This window comes from Salarias fasciatus, chromosome 12, assembly GCF_902148845.1.
Source record: "Salarias fasciatus chromosome 12, fSalaFa1.1, whole genome shotgun sequence".
Lineage (NCBI taxonomy): Eukaryota > Metazoa > Chordata > Actinopteri > Blenniiformes > Blenniidae > Salarias > Salarias fasciatus.
The window spans coordinates 15574567-15592121 of record NC_043756.1 but is presented as its reverse complement, the minus strand read 5'-3'; the positions used below and the strand labels follow the sequence as shown (position 1 = coordinate 15592121).

At 41.0% G+C, this 17555-nt stretch overlaps 2 protein-coding genes across 3 annotated transcripts; one reads left to right on the top strand and one right to left on the bottom strand.

Moving 5' to 3' along the window:
* Positions 1-25: 25 nt before the first annotated feature.
* naa35 (N-alpha-acetyltransferase 35, NatC auxiliary subunit) lies at positions 26-7967 on the top strand. The gene is made up of 23 exons (XM_030105301.1): positions 26-114; positions 1650-1778; positions 1873-1906; positions 2445-2559; positions 2717-2791; positions 3111-3278; positions 3464-3530; positions 3652-3695; positions 3785-3835; positions 4308-4391; positions 4645-4759; positions 4884-5062; positions 5153-5212; positions 5598-5704; positions 5789-5855; positions 6009-6107; positions 6197-6375; positions 6471-6607; positions 6689-6756; positions 6835-6975; positions 7052-7174; positions 7387-7467; positions 7550-7967. The coding sequence occupies exons 2-23, from the start codon at positions 1658-1660 to the stop codon at positions 7607-7609; spliced, it is 2175 nt and encodes a 724-aa protein (XP_029961161.1). The 5' UTR covers positions 26-114; positions 1650-1657; the 3' UTR covers positions 7610-7967.
* Positions 7968-8864: 897 nt separating this feature from the next.
* On the bottom strand, positions 8865-16766 carry golm1 (golgi membrane protein 1). Of its 2 annotated transcripts, XM_030105681.1 has the most exons (12): positions 16598-16766; positions 14242-14383; positions 13651-13830; positions 13469-13523; positions 13279-13381; positions 12881-13001; positions 12568-12733; positions 12375-12442; positions 12191-12344; positions 11934-12098; positions 11709-11807; positions 8865-11035 (listed from the first exon to the last, which is right to left on the bottom strand). In XM_030105681.1, exons 2-11 carry the CDS (start codon positions 14368-14370, stop codon positions 11710-11712), a joined length of 1239 nt encoding a protein of 412 aa, XP_029961541.1. In that variant the 5' UTR covers positions 14371-14383; positions 16598-16766; the 3' UTR covers positions 8865-11035; position 11709. The 2 variants fall into 2 exon arrangements, with proteins under 2 accessions (XP_029961541.1, XP_029961540.1); XM_030105680.1 differs by having other exon boundaries at positions 12191-12442.
* Between the last annotated feature and the right edge of the window lie 789 nt (positions 16767-17555).

The following is a 17555-nucleotide window of genomic DNA, read 5'->3' as shown; positions in this document are numbered from 1 at the left end:
CTTAGGAGAGACGTCATGACGTAAGCCGACTGCAGTGACGCAAAATGTGTGCGCCTGCCTTCACGCTCCTCGAAGGGATTTTTATTAGCTACATGGTTATTACAAATTACTAAGGTACGTGCAGTTATCATTGAAAAATACGATATTCTGATGGCGAAGTCAGTGGCGTCATTACCAGAGACAACTGGAGAAGCTGTGAAAATATCCAGAATTGTACTTTGTTGGCAATGTTAGCTTGTTAGCACACGGTGTAGAGTAGCGAGCTAACGCAACCCGCTATAGCTAGCTAAGGGCAGCGCTCATTTTCTCGTGTTTCCAAACATTGAGGGCTTAATGAGGGATTTGTTTATTTCAGTAAATGGTGTATGAGAACAGGTAAAAAAAAAGCTAGACAGACAGATCCGTGTATGTCGATCTTGTCGGACTGAACGACTTCCATGTTTCTTTCCCGTTTAGTACTTATGAGAAATGATCTAACTTGAGTCTGTATCAGATGATCTACTCCTCTCTAGCTTCTAGTCAACAAACCAAACACTACATTAATGAAGTGGTCGCGAAATAACTAGCTGTGGTTCACATTACGCCGTTATGTCATACCCTTGGAGACGGTGGTAAACAAACCACAGACACGTGACAAATCAGTTTGTCATTTCACTGTCATTTATTGATTAATCTTACTCCCAGAGGAAAAGATAAAAATGAACAGGTTAAATTTAAGCTGGCAGGTAAAGGTGAAGAAGATGCATGTATGTGGGTTTGAGCCACAGTGTAAATATAACGGAGCCTGCAATGTTGAAGCATTTTAAATCAATAGGTCAATTAATCTATTCTTAAAGCCCACATATGTTTATTCTGATAATCTACAGGTGTGACCAAGATGGAAATGCAACTAAAGCATTATTTTTTTTCAAGTACTGTACACATTGAAATCACTCTGAAATCTAGAAGAACTAAATTGAGCTTTTTTGTGGGGAGATGATACATTACCAACTGAAACCTGAAACAACTGAGCTTCGTGTTTTTACTATAAAACCATGAACTGTGAAACATATTTCATGTGTAACTGCTCTCCCCTGAATCCATCCACTTATTCATGAACTAACTGAAATAAATGAAACTGTACTTTTTCTGCTCCCAGAACTGCATCAGTACAGATGTATTTTACATGTTGAGGGTTTATGCTTTCCTGTGAACCCAGGAGTGCAATTTACACCTTTTTGGGCTGTAACTTAAGCTTCTCTGTTCAGCCCATGGAACATGATGTTAATCCTCTTTTATATATATATATATATATATATATATATATATATATATATATATATATATATATATATATATTATGTATTTGAAAGTTAATACATAATCTAAGGTTTGATAGTGGGATTATAGCTTTGAGGGACGTTGCTTTACTCTGAAAATATTATCATAGTGGAGCTATGACAAGATTAAGCAGGTTTAGACATTTGGTTTAGAGCAAAGATGTGTCGCACTCCAGAGTTCACTCAGTATAATTGTTTTGATGCTGTGTGATCTAGACTGCTTTCTTATTATGAGTGCAGTGATCAGAGTCGTGGTTAGTACCACTTAAACATGCCTGTCTGATGTTTTTGCATTACTTTAACTGTCCTGGTTCTGCATGTCTACTGTAGGCGTAACAATGGTGATGAAGTCTTCAGTTGAGGATAATGATACCGGCTGGGGCCTGGGCATCCCAGAAAAGATGAAGAATAATGCCAACTGGGTTGATATCACACATGAATTCAAAGGTTCCTGCAAAGGTGAAGGCTCTGTTTGTGCATGCAGCATATGTTTGCGGGTATAAAAGGGACTGAAATGTCAACCCCTAATAATTTTTGTGCTTTGTTTATGCAGAGTTGAACCTGGGGGAGTTGCTTCATGACAAACTGTGAGTATGACAAAATGCTTTTTTGCACATGAAAAGCTTGTATTCATCCAAATGAAAAACTTAAGTTTTATCAATTTTAAAACCATAATTGTGCTTCATTGGCCCATATTCCAAAGTCTGGATACTGTTTTAGAGGCTAATTCGCCGGAACCATTGCAGTGAAATAATGGTTGCTAGTCACGGTTGGGTAATATGGGGCACATCTATCACATCCCGATAGTTTTTTTTTTTTTCATTCATTTGCATGAGCCAACATGCGTGCTAATTATGGATCCATTATTTGTGCAGCACAATCAGTACAGTGCTGTACACCTCCTCTTCAAAATTTTTCTTAGTTTTTGTCCATCTTAGCTCACTTAGAGTGAGAGAGGCTGCAGGTAGGAGAGGAATAGGGAAACATGAAACTCTTCAACTAAGATTCTGAAACAATAACCGTTATTAATATAAACAGTATTGTATTTTTCAATGTCAGATTTTAGGGAAATGTCGATTTAACACAAATTTCTATACAACGCCTGAGGTTTCTGTTGTGTTGCAGGTTTGGTCTTTTTGAGGCCATGTCAGCCATCGAGATGATGGATCCCAAGATGGATGCGGGAATGATCGGAAATCAAGTGAACAGAAAAGTGCTCAATTTTGAGCAAGCTATAAAGGTAACTGGTGGAGTTCTTTGGCATCAAACAGAGATTGTTAGAAATGAAACGAAAAGGGCATATCATGTTGAGTAACGGTTGTCTTATGAAATGAGTTTTAAATCAACGGCATTACAATTGATCTTTTCACTCAGAGCCGTTTGTATTATTTTCACAGGTAGGCGCCATCAAGGTGAAAGACCTCAGTCTTCCTGAACTCATCGGGATCATAGACACATGTTTCTGCTGTTTGGTGAGTTTGGTTTGTTTTTGACAATATTTTAATGAACAAAATATTTGTCGAGACTAGTGGTTTGGTAACTGCAACTTCTCAATAATCTAGTGAAACATTTGTGGACTGAATATTGTGAATGAAATAACGTTATGTGTTTCGCACGTACTTTTCTTTTTCCTTGTTGGTTCTGCACTTACTACTATACACCTGTTTTTCATTATATTGGGCTATCAAATAGTTGTAACATTAACTCACCTCCTGAATAACCATCAGCTAGCAGGAGAGGCAGTACTTGTACACCTGTTAATGTGTGTACCGTATCTTTGTTTATTTGTAGATAACGTGGCTGGAGGGTCATTCCTTGGCCCAGACTGTCTTCACCTGTCTGTACGTCCACAACCCCGACCTGATCGAGGAGCCGGCCCTCAAGGCCTTCGCGCTGGGCATGCTGAAGGTGTGCGACATCGCCCGAGAGAAAGTCAACAAGGCAGCTGTGTTTGAAGAGGTGTGTGTTATGGCCGCAGTACTGAGTTCTTCTAGTTTGAAACCTTTCAGATCTGTTGAGCCTCCTGTGGCTTCATTGATCAGATTCTGGGAAGAGGTGGGGAGCCAGAGTAGTGAGATAGAGCACCGTGCTTATGGTGCTTTGGGACACATCTGAATGAATATTTGTTGTGTTTTTTTCTTCAGGAGGATTTCCAGGCCATGACTTACGGCTTCAAGATGGCCAACAATGTCACAGATCTGCGAGTCACAGGTACAAGCTCTCCAACATTTGATTGACTCCACAGCATCAAGTTTGCTGAGAACAAAAAGCCGCCACACATTCAATCAGCTGACTCCGTCTGAAACTCTTTCTCATGTCAACAATCTCACAGGCATGCTGAAAGATGTGGAGGATGAGTTGCAAAAGAAAGTAAAGGTATCTTCTCTTGACAATTTTCAGTCAGAATCACTACATTTCAGTGAGATAGAAAGACAATGCATCTTCATCGTCCTCTCGCCCTGCAGAGCACTCGCAGTCGACAGGGTGAGCAGAGGAACCCCGAGGTGGAGCTGGAGGTGAGTCTGCTGGTTTATTCAATCCTGCAGTTTGAAATTTTTTAGTTTTTTTTCATGAAATAATATTTAGAGCAAATGAAAGTCTGATGTTTCAGTATTGAAAATAAAAAAAAAATATATATATATTTTTTATCCTTGTTCTGTTCTATACCCACATTTCAGTGGCTTTCACTTCAGTTTACATGCTCAGCCTTAACCTCTTCCTCTCGGTTTTAATTTGTCTGTCAGATTGTGGGACTCAGATGACCTTTAGAGACTCTGGAATTCCCAGCTGTTCTGTTATCACAATGATAATAAAGAGTTAAAAAAGAAAAGATTGACTTCTTTGGGTGGTCAAATTAAAAATAACATTCTTCTTCCTTTGTAAGATCTTTTTTTTTTTTTTTTCCCCTCCTCATGAGGCTTCAAAGACCAGTTTGGAAATATGTGTATTAATAGCTCTGCAATGTTGTCCCATGCCTAATTCGTCCAGCATCAGCAGTGCCTGGCACTTTTCAACAGAATCAAGTTCACACGCCTTCTACTGACCGCACTGATCGCCTTTACCAAGAAAGAGGTAACACACACACACACACACACAAATAGCTGAAATACCTCCTAAAGTAAAGTAATGAAGTATAAAAACATCTGAACTGTAATTCACTTGCAGCTGTTCTGTTGTTTATTCCTAAACCTACATGTATGTGTCGACTGCTGTTTAAACCATCACCAGTTGCAGGGTGTATTTAACAGACTTTGCTCTTTTATTCAGTGTTCTTCAGGAATAGTTTTGTCGCTCATGTTTCGCTTTGTGTTTTTGTTTCCATCAGACCAGCTCAGTGGGTGAAGCCCAGAAACTTGTGGCTCAGGCAGCTGACCTCTTATCTGCCATTCATTCCAGTATTCAGCATGGCATCCAGTCACAAAACGACACCACCAAAGGAGGTAACACACAGACTCACACACACACACACCTTGACTTATATAAGCTCTCAGGAAAGGTTTGTTTATTAATTTTGTACAAAAATCAAGTGTGACCTGTGTGACCCTGGACTGTGTTTCCCTGCAGATCACCCCATCATGATGGGCTTTGAGCCACTGGTCAATCAGAGACTGCTGCCGCCGACATTTCCTCGTTACGCCAAGATCATCAAGAGGGAGGACATGGTGGCGTATTTCAGCAAGCTCATTGAGCGCATCAAGACCGTGTGTGACGTCATTAATACGACGAACCTCCACGGCATACTGGTCAGAGCTTTTCCATGATTCACAGGGACTCATTATGAAAGAAAGGCTTTGTGAGCTTCACCTGAATGTTGCTTTTTTTTCCCCATGCAGGATTTCTTTTGTGAATTCAGTGAGCAGTCTCCCTGCGTGCTCTCCAGATCGCTTCTCCAGGTACGTGAAAAAGGGCGTCGCTGCATCTGAAGAACCCATGTCAATGTTTTCTGATGCAGTGCAGACGTTCATTTGATGACTAACGGATTATCTGTTGTTAAAAACATTTCACTTTATTTGAATTTTTATAATTTCATAAACTATCAGATAGTCTTAATCCTTTTTTCCTTTTTAAAATAAAGATTTTTTTATTCAATTCGATCATAGTGGATTTTAATGACTATTTTGTTTTTCCTGATGTTTTCTGAATCCACTGTTAAATGCTTTGAATTGTGTTATGAAATGCTCTACGATTTGGAAATCCTGACTTTAACTGTAAATCCATCCCTCTGTGTGTGTGTGTGTGTGTGTGTGTGTGTGTGTGTGTGTGTGTGTGTGTGTTCAGACAACATTCCTAATAGATAATAAGAAAGTGTTTGGCACTCACCTGATGCAGGACATGATTAAAGACGCTTTACGATACTTCGTCAGCCCGCCGGTCCTCTCTTACAAGTACGTAAGACATCAGTCTAAAATGTAAATACAGCTAAACATCTATGCATAGCTGTGATCTTTTCTGTGTTCTCTCCCTTCTAGATGTTGTCTGTTCAACAATCATCAGGCCAAGGACTACATTGACTCCTTTGTTACACACTGCTCCAGGGTTTGTAAGCTTTGCTGTTCCAAGTCTTTCATAGAAACGGTAGAGAACTGTAATAGAATTAAAAGTGGGTATTTGGAAGCAGTAAAACTCCACTTGTTCTTTTTTTTTTAAAGTGATTATTGTGTGTTTCTTTGCTCGCTCTTTTCCCCACAGCCGTTCTGCAGCCTCATCCAGATCCACGGACACAACCGAGCTCGTCAGAGAGACAAGCTGGGCCACATTCTTGAAGAGTTTGCTACTCTACAGGACGAGGTGAACGTCAGGTTCATCTTCTTCTTTCTTTTTTTTTTCACGCCGCCAGTTAATGCCACCAACCTGAAATCCCTGTTTGCACTCCACAGGCAGAAAAGGTGGATGCGGCCCTCCACAGTCTACTGATGAAACTGGAGCCTCAGCGGCAGCATCTGGCTTGCCTCGGCACCTGGATCCTCTACCATAACCTGAGGATCATGATCCAGTACCTGCTCAGCGGCTTCGAGCTGGAGCTCTACAGCATGCACGAGTACTATTACATCTACTGGTAAGGAGCGGCGAACGGGCTCCTTCGCGCGTGGAAGGTGGACGCTAGTCTTGTGCTCATCTGGAAGTGAAATGTGTTTGGCTTGCTCCCTGCAGGTACCTGTCGGAGTTCCTGTACGCGTGGCTCATGTCCACGCTAAGCAGAGCAGACTCTTCACAGATGGCCGAGGAGCGCATTCTGGAGGAGCAGCTGAAAGGTCGCAGCAGCAAAAAGACCAAAAAGAAGAAGAAAGGTACCTTCTTTGTACTATAAACTGTGAATGATCATCAGTCTGCTCATTAGACACTGATAATATCTGGAATTTATTTTGCAGTTCGGCCTCTAAGCAAGGAGATCACCATGAGTCAAGCCTACCAGAACATGTGTGCTGGCATGTATAAGGTAAACATCACTGACTCCCGTTTAACCTCACTGAGGTGGACAGACTGAATTCCCTGCTCCTTCTTCTCCTCATGTCAGACAATGGTGGCTTTGGACATGGATGGGAAGGTGCGGAAGCCGCAGTTCGAACTGGACAGCGAGCAGGTTCGCTACGAGCACCGCTTCGCCCCCTTCAACAGCGTGGTCACCCCTCCTCCCGTGCACTACATCCAGTTCAAGGTGAGCCTCCGTGATTTATTGGTTCGCTTCCTCTGTAGATCCTCTCTGACTCTGCTGCTTCTGTCGTCTCTTGCAGGAGATGTCTGATCTGAAGAAGTACAATCCCCCGCCAGGCTCCGCTGATCTCTACCTGGCAGCCAGCAAACACTTTCAACAGGCCAAGCTCATCCTAGAAAATGTACCCAGCCCCGATCCCGAGGTCAGAAAGTGATTGTGTACCTGATAACTTGAGTGAAAATATCAGATCCATGGTTTCCAATCTGATCTGTTACCCCCTGCATGTGTAATGTGAGGCTGCAGCATGAAGAAACACTATCCTGTAGAATAAATTTCAGGCGTTCACAGCATCTTTCTGCAGCAGCCTTTCCTCTGTGGTGGACTCTCACTGACCACTTCTATTATTGATGACAGGTGAACCGTATACTGAAGGTGGCCAAACCCAACATTGTAGTAATGAAGCTTCTGGCCGGAGGGCACAAGAAGGAAACCAAGGTAACGAGAGGAGCATCAAGAGCTACGACTCTCTCTGTAGATTGTAGTTTTGAGTAAAAACGTCTCGTTTCTTCGTCCCCAGGTGCTCCCAGAGTTCGACTTCTCAGCTCACAAATACTTCCCCGTGGTCAAGATTATTTGATTTCACCCACCACCACCTTCAGCTGAAGCAGAGTGCAATGACCCCGTCCCGGACTGAATCCCAGCTATGTTGTATACAAAACACACGCCATGTAACGGAGTGTTTGAAACACCTGCATCTTTTTTATTTCACCTTATTGAGAAATCCAACACCAACAAACTGACCAGACAAAAAACAACTGGACCTAATTGTGTAATAGTCACATCACCCCTGTAATTTTGTGTGCGTATGTGTGTGTGGTGTGTCAGAGACAAGAGAAGGTGTTTTCATGAACAACATATGGAAGTAGTCCCGGGAAGGCTTGAAAAGAATACTGCATTGATACTGGGTGTGCATATCAATAAATTATAAAATAAAATAAAAACTTGTTTCATCTTTTTTTTTTTTAAGTATATATTCAAACTTGTTAATCAGTTTGTTCTCGTGTAAATGACCTGAATTTTTTTAGTCTGGTTTTTGTCTGTATGGTCGCTAAACACACGTGGAAAACCATCCATCTGATGCTTCACCTCATCTAACTGAGGGCCGTGGAGGCGTGGCACTGATCCCAGCCGAGCGGCTCCAGACGGGACAACAAAGAACATTTGAGAATCATTTGAATCAGAGAAATCTCACACAGAGAAAGACCCTGAAACCTGTCATGGACTCAAATCAGGGATTGATGCTTGAGGGTGCTAACCACTACACCAATGTGCTGCTTTGGGATCAAAGTCATGAACTTTGTCATCTTCAATCTGAGGAGAAATAAAACCTTGGAATTACATTACTGTCGGCAATACACGTGTTTTAACTGGACATGAACTTTAACCACATTTTTGGAAAATTCAAATGACAGATTGGCCACCTTCTACCCTCTTTATACCATTGGAATAGTTTTTGATGCTGCTCTGTATTTGAATTTTATTTTATGGCATTTATTCACATTTTATTTAAGATATTGAGCTTGTGCATATACATTTATTTCGCCTTTATACACATTTTACATTCTAATTCCAGGAATATTGACGCATATTTGTAATACAATAAACCCTCCTGATGTGTGTCGTACTTGTTGAAACCACAGGGAAAGATTCCGACGTGCAGCTTGAAGTATCAATGCTGACAGAGTGTGTGTGCCTGCAGATAAGCATTTTGTCTTATTATCAATCCGACACACAGTGTTTAGGTGTGTCCACACACACCTCAAGCTCAACTGTTAATTCTGAAGAATGTGTCAAATGTAACATCAACATAAAACAACAAGACGCTGCAACAGTCATAATTAAAACCACTTTTATTCTCTATCAACAATAAAAGCTATGATTAAACCTTTCACAGATGAGTCCAGCAGTTCAAGAACAAAATACAAATTTAAACAAATCGACAATAATGTTAATCCCATTCAGAAAACAAAAATCACAACAGTTTATCTGAAACACTTCTGCGTCACAATCAGGCAAACAATCAGAAGCTCTTCAGGTTTTGACAACAGCAATAGTGTGACACTGAAAATAAAAAAAACTCTGAATGACGTCCCCTGCAGGATGTTTGAGAACGGAGGCTAAAAGGCAGAGAGAACGCGTTCACCTTCAGGTGTGCTGTCAGGCTTTAGAAATACCATTCATTGTTTTTGTTTTTCCTCATAACTTTATCCACCTTACACTTGACTTCTATTCAGAATTTGCACATTTACTTTCATATAAATTGTACAAAACCAGTTAAAAAAAAATCCACATAAATAAGAAAGTGAGTTTCCTTGATTCTGGTTGGGTTATCCTTCTGCCCACTTTCTGTAGGTCAAAATATTTTCACTTGATGAGAGATTGAAGAGATTCAACAATTGGGAATGCGCTTTGTAAAAACCCACGTAGATTTTAACGACACCAGTGTGCTTAATTAAGATTTTAAAAGAGAGGAGCGAGTTATTCATTGGAAGACTGAAGACACCCGGCAGCGTCGTTTTGTACTCCCGTCTTCTTCCAGTTAATTTCCGTGTGCTTTAAAAATGTGCATCACAAAAGATTCATGTGCTCAACATGTGCGTCTTCAATAAAGGTTAAAAAAAAAAAGAAGAACGTTTGGTTTTTTGGGTTTTTTTTTCAGCTGCACATTTACGTTAGTGGCCCCATGTGAAACTTCACAGTCTTGCCACATCTGGCCGAGTGCAACAGCTGGACTCAGCGGACCAAATACACGCGTTTCGGAGATCAAGTGCCAGTCTTCTCCTTCAGATCTTTTCGAAACCAGCAAGGTAAACAAGAGCATTAATACAGTAAAAGCACTTCCGTTGGGTTTTAAACTTCAACCTGCAACATAAAGCAGTAATGAACTACTGACACATTGGAAATATGGCTGTTACATCTACCAGCTCATGAGCGACTGAGTGTGTGGAGATCATCTGTCCAGCCCGACCAATAAGCTCCAGCTCACACATCTGTCAAATCCCATGGCGCACAAATATTAGCAAAGTCTTCCTACAGATGGCTTTTATCATCATTTAAACTGTTTTTTCTTTAACCCCCCCCCAAAAAAAGAGAAAGAAAGCCTATGTTTAACTTTCTGCTTCTTCGTGAACTGACAGTTCAGAAATACTAACACTCTGAACAAAAAGGCCAGCTACAGACATAATATACAACATGTTCAAATCCTGACAGTTCAGCATGTCATGGAAATGGAAATAATTTAAAGAATTTCCCTCTGGGATCAATAAAGTATTTTCTGTTCTATTTATGGGTTTTCCAGAAGTTAGAAGCTATAACCTTCAAAACAGCCTCTTTTTTTTTTTTACAGCATTCATGGCATTGTGAACTTGATAATTAACAAAACAAACCAAACATATCAGGAGTTTAACGATGACCACATCACATTCACTTATTGTCTGGAGTCATGGAAATAAAACCTCCAGCGTCCAACATTCAACAGCTCCTGAACCTAAAGTCAAAACTAATCCTGTAAGGATTTTTTTTTTTTTTTTTGATTGAGGAGAAAAATAAGGCTTTTATTGAAGACGCTGTTGGATGTCAGAGACAGAGGAGCCCCCCCCCCCACCCCCCCCCCCCCCCCCCACCCCCCCACCCCCACCCCGTCTGGGGCTTTCACAGTATTTCACACCTGGCTGCTTTCCGTTCGTGTCTGCATGCAATTCAGATTTTTTTTCCAACATTAACCGAACATGAAGTTGTACCGATTCCCAGAGGTTTTTAACCTAAAACGTCCATTCCCAACCAGCACTTAACAAATAAAACAAAATACCCATTACAACGAAGAGAACAAGAACAGCACTTTTCCAGGAAGTAAACGCATGAGCTGAAATGACCCACCCAGTTCATCTTTCAGGGAAAAACCTCAAGCGTGCTTCGTCCTGGGCGCAATGTCTATTCCAGGCTGCATTAACCTGTTTGATGTGCTGCAATGTCCAGTTTTCTAAGGTGGTGTAGATGATCAGCCCTGGAGAAAAACAAGAAAAACAAAAAGATGTGACGGACAAAAAGCACAGGATGACAAAGAAACTTATATTTTGGTATCATCTTAAATCACACACAATGCTTTTTTTTGCCATTTTTAGGACTTCAATATTCAGTGGTTTCCCTACTTTCTGATATCATGGAAAGTAGTAACAGAGAGAATTGAATCTTACGTAGTCAACAACTGGATTTATCATTTCTGCTAGGATAAAAATGATCGCCATCTGTTTTGTGGTCCCGTAATGGAATTTCATAATGAAGCTCACATTCTAAGAATTAAATCAACATTTAAAAACTAACTAACTTAAAACATTCATTTCACAATATATTTTATTCTTCACTTCAAGTCCCTCAACTCTTTCGCGTAATCAAGTGAATCGACTTGTTTCACATTTTTAAGCAATTAAAAAAAAAAAATGTTCCATCTGCAAAACCAGTCCAATCCGTCGGTCTAGTGTGTCTAATGTGTGTAGTAAACATGCTGAGCCCTATTTCACCGTGTAGCCCACCAGGTTTCTTATCAACAAAAGAGGAAAATGTAATGCAGATCATCCTGGAATGATTTCCAGCTAGTGTTCCAACAACAGAGTCTCACATAATCATCTCAACAATAGGAAAGCATGTTAAAGGTGTGAGCGACATGTCTGTTTGTGTACCTCAGATTTCAGCAAGCTGAGCTTGTTTGTCTGCTTCAAACTCTCCTTCGTTCTCCTCGTCCCCGTTGTAGTCGGCCGCCTCCGCCTCCATTTCTTTTTCTATCAAACAGCGCAATGTTACAACAAGTAGGACACTTCATTGTGGTATTTTACTTTTTCTGCAGTTACTTTGATATAAACTTCATTTATGGCTTTTAAAATATGACTCGCAACCAGAACACACACCTGCTTTTTCAGCATCATTAATCTGCTGCTGTTGCTTCTCCAGGTCCGCTCCGCCCACGACAGACTCATCGGCATCATACTCCTCCGGTTCCTCAACCTTGCCATCACCTTCAGTCTCAACTGCCTTCCCTTGAATCATCAGGCCTTCCATTCCCGGGTCGTCCTCTAAAAAAACAAGTTGCTCTTTAGTTTCCTTCTTTTTACTAATAATAATACATTTTAAGCACAAGTTTTAAATTCCAGCTCTATCGCTCTACCTTCTGTGTCGGCATCCTCCTCAGCCCGGCCGTCGATCATCTCCATCTCTTTATTCCCAGGTAGATTATTGTCCTCCAGTTCCCCGCCCTCTGTCTCCGTCTCTTCTGTTTCGGGGGCGCCCTCTTGAGGCTGCAAACCGTCCTGCTCGACGGCCTTGGCAGCGACGGCCTTGGCAGCGACGGCCTTGGCAGCGACGGTCTTAACCTCGGCTTTATCCAGATCCTTCACTGGACCCAGGTCCTCTGAGGCATCTGGAGGAAGAAGAATGACGGGAATGCATTCTGAAGTTAAGCACTGACTGGCGCTTCTGAGCTGAATTAAGAAGGCTGGAGGTACACAAACAGCCAAACAGCTTGTTTGCAGATGCACACATTACCTTTATTGTCGTTACTCGGTACTGCAGCCGCTGTATTTGCTTTCTGGTCCAACGGAGCTGGCGTGTTGATCACGACGACTGACGAATTCCCTCCATCAGGTAAATTCTTGGTTGGCTCGGCGTCTTTCTTTTCAGCCGTGTTTTCCTGTTGAAGTGCTTCTTTTTTCTTTAATCACCGACAAAACAACTGGGTCAGTGAGGACAGGAATCAGAATCTCTAATCTTCTGATTTGGATGCAATAAAAAAGGTAACTAGACGTGGAATACGCCATCACTAATATAATATGGTTTCTTCACTGAAAAGGAAACTTACCTGTTGAGCAGCAGGATTAAGAAGGATCCTCTCCATGTTCTTCTGAACTTCTAGTTTAGCTTCAGCCACTCTCTGGTCACACTGTTCCTTCTGAGCCTGAAGCTGGGAGTGACACTGGTTGCTACAGGAGTACAAACACAAACACACACACACGCACACACACACACATTAAAATACCTTCTAAGTTGCCATATGTAATATTTAGATTCAGAAAGTCTCAACAGAACAAGTTCAACTATCAGTTTTGCAACATCATTTTGTAGCACAAGATGGTGCAAGTGAGTCACAACATATCGAAAGCTTCTCTGCAGCCACCCAGTGAACAAATCTCCCAGACTGTGCGTTTAAATGGAAACGAATGGATCATTTCAAAAATGAACGGTGGTAAAGTGTCTCACATGTCATTAGTCAGCCTGCTGTTCAGATTGTCCATGTGTTCTTGGCAATTCTGCAGCTCATTTTGAAACCTCTCCAAGTCGTCATTCAGCTGGTTGAGCTGGTCTGCGAGACACGAGGAGACACGAAGATGAGGTTACGGAACTTTTCCAGCAGCTGCAGAAGAGGCTTTTTTAAGTTTAACACAGCTACCTTTGAGTTGCTGGATGGTGGTTGTACTGGAGGAGATGTTCTGCTGCAACGTGCCCTGGAAGCAAGAACACAGCAAACTGTCAAAATTCACAGTTGCTCAACAATTTCAAAAACCTTGTGTGAAGAGGAAAAAGGTTGACGTTTCGGCCGTCTTTATAACCGTTAGCGGTGTTTGTGGGCACCTTGACTTGGTTGCAGGCGTCCTCGGAGTCTTCCAGCTTTCTTTGGTAGACATTTTCAATGTGGATGATTTGCTCCTTCTGTTTGCTGAGCTCGTCCTCGAACTCGGTCCTCTTCAGCTCCGCTGCCACTCGCTCCGCCGAGCCACGTCTCACTTGGCCTTCCAACTCATACAGTTTGGTCTGGATCACACATGCAAAGATAATAAGTAATAGTACCAGCATCAATCAAAAGAAAAAAAAAAGAAAAAGAAAGAAAAAGTAACAATATGAATGGAAAGAAAAACAATCAGTTCCGGTGTTTATGTAATTTCTGTGTTAATTTAACTGTTACATAAAGCAGTTCACAGTGTTCAGCACAGGGCCTAAAATATTTTCACAAAACCAGTTGCAATGTGGAATGAAGCTTTTCTTGTTCTGGAGTGTAGGTATGCAAATTCCTCCTTTTAGGCTATGATTTGCATCAGAAGACAAATTTGCGCAGAGGCAAGTCAAGCAGTAAATGATTAGGTGAACAAGGCAGAAGGAAGCCGGTGATTTTCAGCCCAAGGCTTTAGTGGTTCTGTGTGATGGTGCTGTTTTATTTTCGCCTACCTGTAGCTCCAGGTTACGGGAGCTGGACACCCAGTAGTTGAAGCCAAGAACCAGAATACAGGCGACGAGCGCTGCAATCATCAGAGATGGTGATCGTCCGACACGACGGCCGTTCCCCAGCCCACCCATAGCGGTCGATGAGCTGAACACAGAAAGACAGCCGGAGTCGTCACACAGTGTTAATTCTGCAACACAGGACAGCTGATAAACACACTGCGAGAAAAGTCAAGTAATTAGCAAAATGAATATCAGCATTTAAACATGTTACCATCAGCACTTCAAATTAGGGTATAAAAACAAGTTTCTGTGATGATGTTGTATACTGTAAAAGCATTTCTTTAAGGTTTTAGAACCTAAATCAACTTCGACTCAAATCTGTGAACTAGGCTAAATCAGAAATATCAAAGCCAAACTTAAATTGTAAAACGGAAACTAGACCAAAATAAATATTGGCTGTTAATATCAGACCTGCCTTACATATCGAACCGATATCAATATGGTAAAAAAAAAAAAAAAAAGACCGATATATCGTGCATCCTGAGTTTAAGTGGTGGTGACCTGCTGGTATTTGTGTCAGGTAGAAGTTACACCAAGCCTCCACTCTGGGTCTCAGTAAATGCAGAATTGTTATCTGTTCAACTGAGATGTTATCATTTCTGCTATTTTCAGCGGAAACACAGCAATTTCAAGAACTTTCACATTGGGTGGCTGTGGCTTGGTCACAGGTTCGATTCCCTATCTGCTCAAGTGTCCCCGAGCAAGACACTGAACCCCTCACTTGGAGGGACCTGTATGGTGGCTGCCTCTACTGGTGTGTGAACGACATTAATGTGAAGTGCTTTGGGCGCTGCTTCTGCAGAGGAAATTATTTACAACAAGTGAAATTATTTACAACAAAAGAAAAGTGAATTCTAACTTTACGTGAGTCGAACAAATTTCAAACAAATCCAGCACAGGAGGGCATTTCCCAAACCCAACAGCCACACACACCCATCATCATACCACATATTGGTGGGTCAGATACATTTGGCAGGAGGTTACATGTTACCGTCAAAGTTGATGTGTTGAAAAACAGGCACACAAAAGGATTTGAGCGAGTCTGATGTGGAGCAAATTGTGATGCATAAGAACTGAGTGAGCGCTCCTCTAAAACGACAGCTCTTGTTGTTTTCCTGGGCTGCAGCAGTCAGCACCTGTCAAAGGTGATCAACGAAAAACAGCAAGTGCTGAATCTGACCTCATCGCACACGAAGGCTGGCCCAACTGTAACTATAACTCAAAGAGCTAAAGAAATGAACACTGTTTCTGGAGAATATGGTGTCAGAGTGCACAGTGCATTACAGTTTTTTATGAGGGACTGTAAAGTCCGCCAGTCAGGATGTCTGCTCTGGTCAGTCTATATATGATCCTCATGCTGTGTCCACGACACAGTTAAATGCAAACTCTATGCCATCACATCCAGATTTCTCCGAGACTGCAAGATAAATATCTGGTTAATAATTGAAAGCAGACTGAGAAAGTGTTAATTCATCACATTTCATTCCTTAGAGTTGGTATTTCTGGCTTTGGAGATAGAAGTTAAAGATCTGCGCTTCTTACCTTCTCTGGTCTGCAGACTGGATTATGTAAACCTGTTTTCTGATATGTGTGTCACTCTGAATACCTTCTGAAACCAAACAGAGCCATCAGGAAGCCACCACCTCTTATATTCTTGATCTGCCGGTTTCTTCCGGCTCAAAGGAAGTTTTAGTTTTATTATTGTTCCTCCCTTCTTGGCCTTGGTTTTTCCCTGCATTTTATTCTGATGTGTTCGGTTTTGAAAGGTCCTTTCTTATTAAAATGAAATTAACTGAGCTGGCATTGAACTGATATATGTATCATTCAGAGTGATGTATTTCAGATGACATCTTTGGGATGACGTGAATAGAAATGTTCTAAAATTGATATTGCTGATCGCAGCAATGTATGTGGCCCATTATCCAGACAGTAAATAACGACCGAGACAATCCAATCCAATATGCTCAGGATTGCAGGTGGATCACATTTTAAAGGTTTTTGTTGGTAAACAAAGAAAGACCACTCTGTCAAACCTCGCTAACTTTCAAAAGGGTCACTGTCATGATCGATAATTTCCAATCACATCAGAACTATTAACACCCAACAAACAAGCTGATATCAAGAATATATCAACATATTGAATACCTAAGTAAATAAAGAATTGAGCTGAACTGATCATCATATTTACGTGTTGTGCTGCTGGAGTCTGGAGCGCTCTCAGCAAACACTCTCCGTTTAGCTACAGTGGCTAGCAAGAGGTTAGCATCGGGCAAACGCTAAAAGCCGAAAATGTACTCACCTACAATCTTTCACAGTCACAAATCAGACAAAAGTGTTTGATCCCGCGTCTCGCGTAACGCGCGGTGATATGTTCGATAACGTGACACCGTATATCGCTCAGCTAAAGCCCCATTAACAGGAGTTGGTCTGTCCGTATCCGCATCTGCCATACAAACAACCAGCCTGGGTTGTTTCTGCCACCTCCATCAGATGATGCATCTGAGTGCTCCGGAAGAACGTCGGAATTTTGTCAACTATATAATTTAGTCGTCATTTTCAAATAATAGCAAAAAATCTCGAATTATTTACTTATATAAATAAATGACACATAGTGTTATTAGAAAACAGTAATCATGATCTGATCCCACACACATTTTTTTTTTGTGATTGATTTTTCTGAGTGTGAACGATTATGGACGAGAAAGGGCCAATTTACGACAGCACTGAAAGGCATCACAGGTCCTTCGTTCCTATTTCTACGAGATATTTATTTTAAATTAAACGAGATGAAATACATAGCTTTGAATGGAAGCAATTCATACGTGAATTCAACTTGTATCAAATTACATCATTAAATCAATAAAATCTTTAAAAAAATCATATGGTTCATCTCAAAATTACAATCATGTTAATCAAGATTGTATTCAAAATTGCTTCTTTACCTTGTAGGCTGGTCTGTATTTCATATTTCTGTCTTCAGAATATGTTCATTTATTTACCCATGTAAATTTTGTGAAGATTTATTGTGAAACCAAGTAGATCATCACATACCGGTATGTGCAAAGCTTAACAAAGGAACAGTTTTATTAAAACCAATAATAATTTTATAAAGTAATTTATGATTTTTGGACATGGCATCTAACAATTTTATTAGATAAATTCCAAACAACTTTACTGGACACTGTATTACAAAGTTAAGTCATTCAGTAAAATGGATTCCACGAAGACCACACACACAACATTTTAACAAAACACAC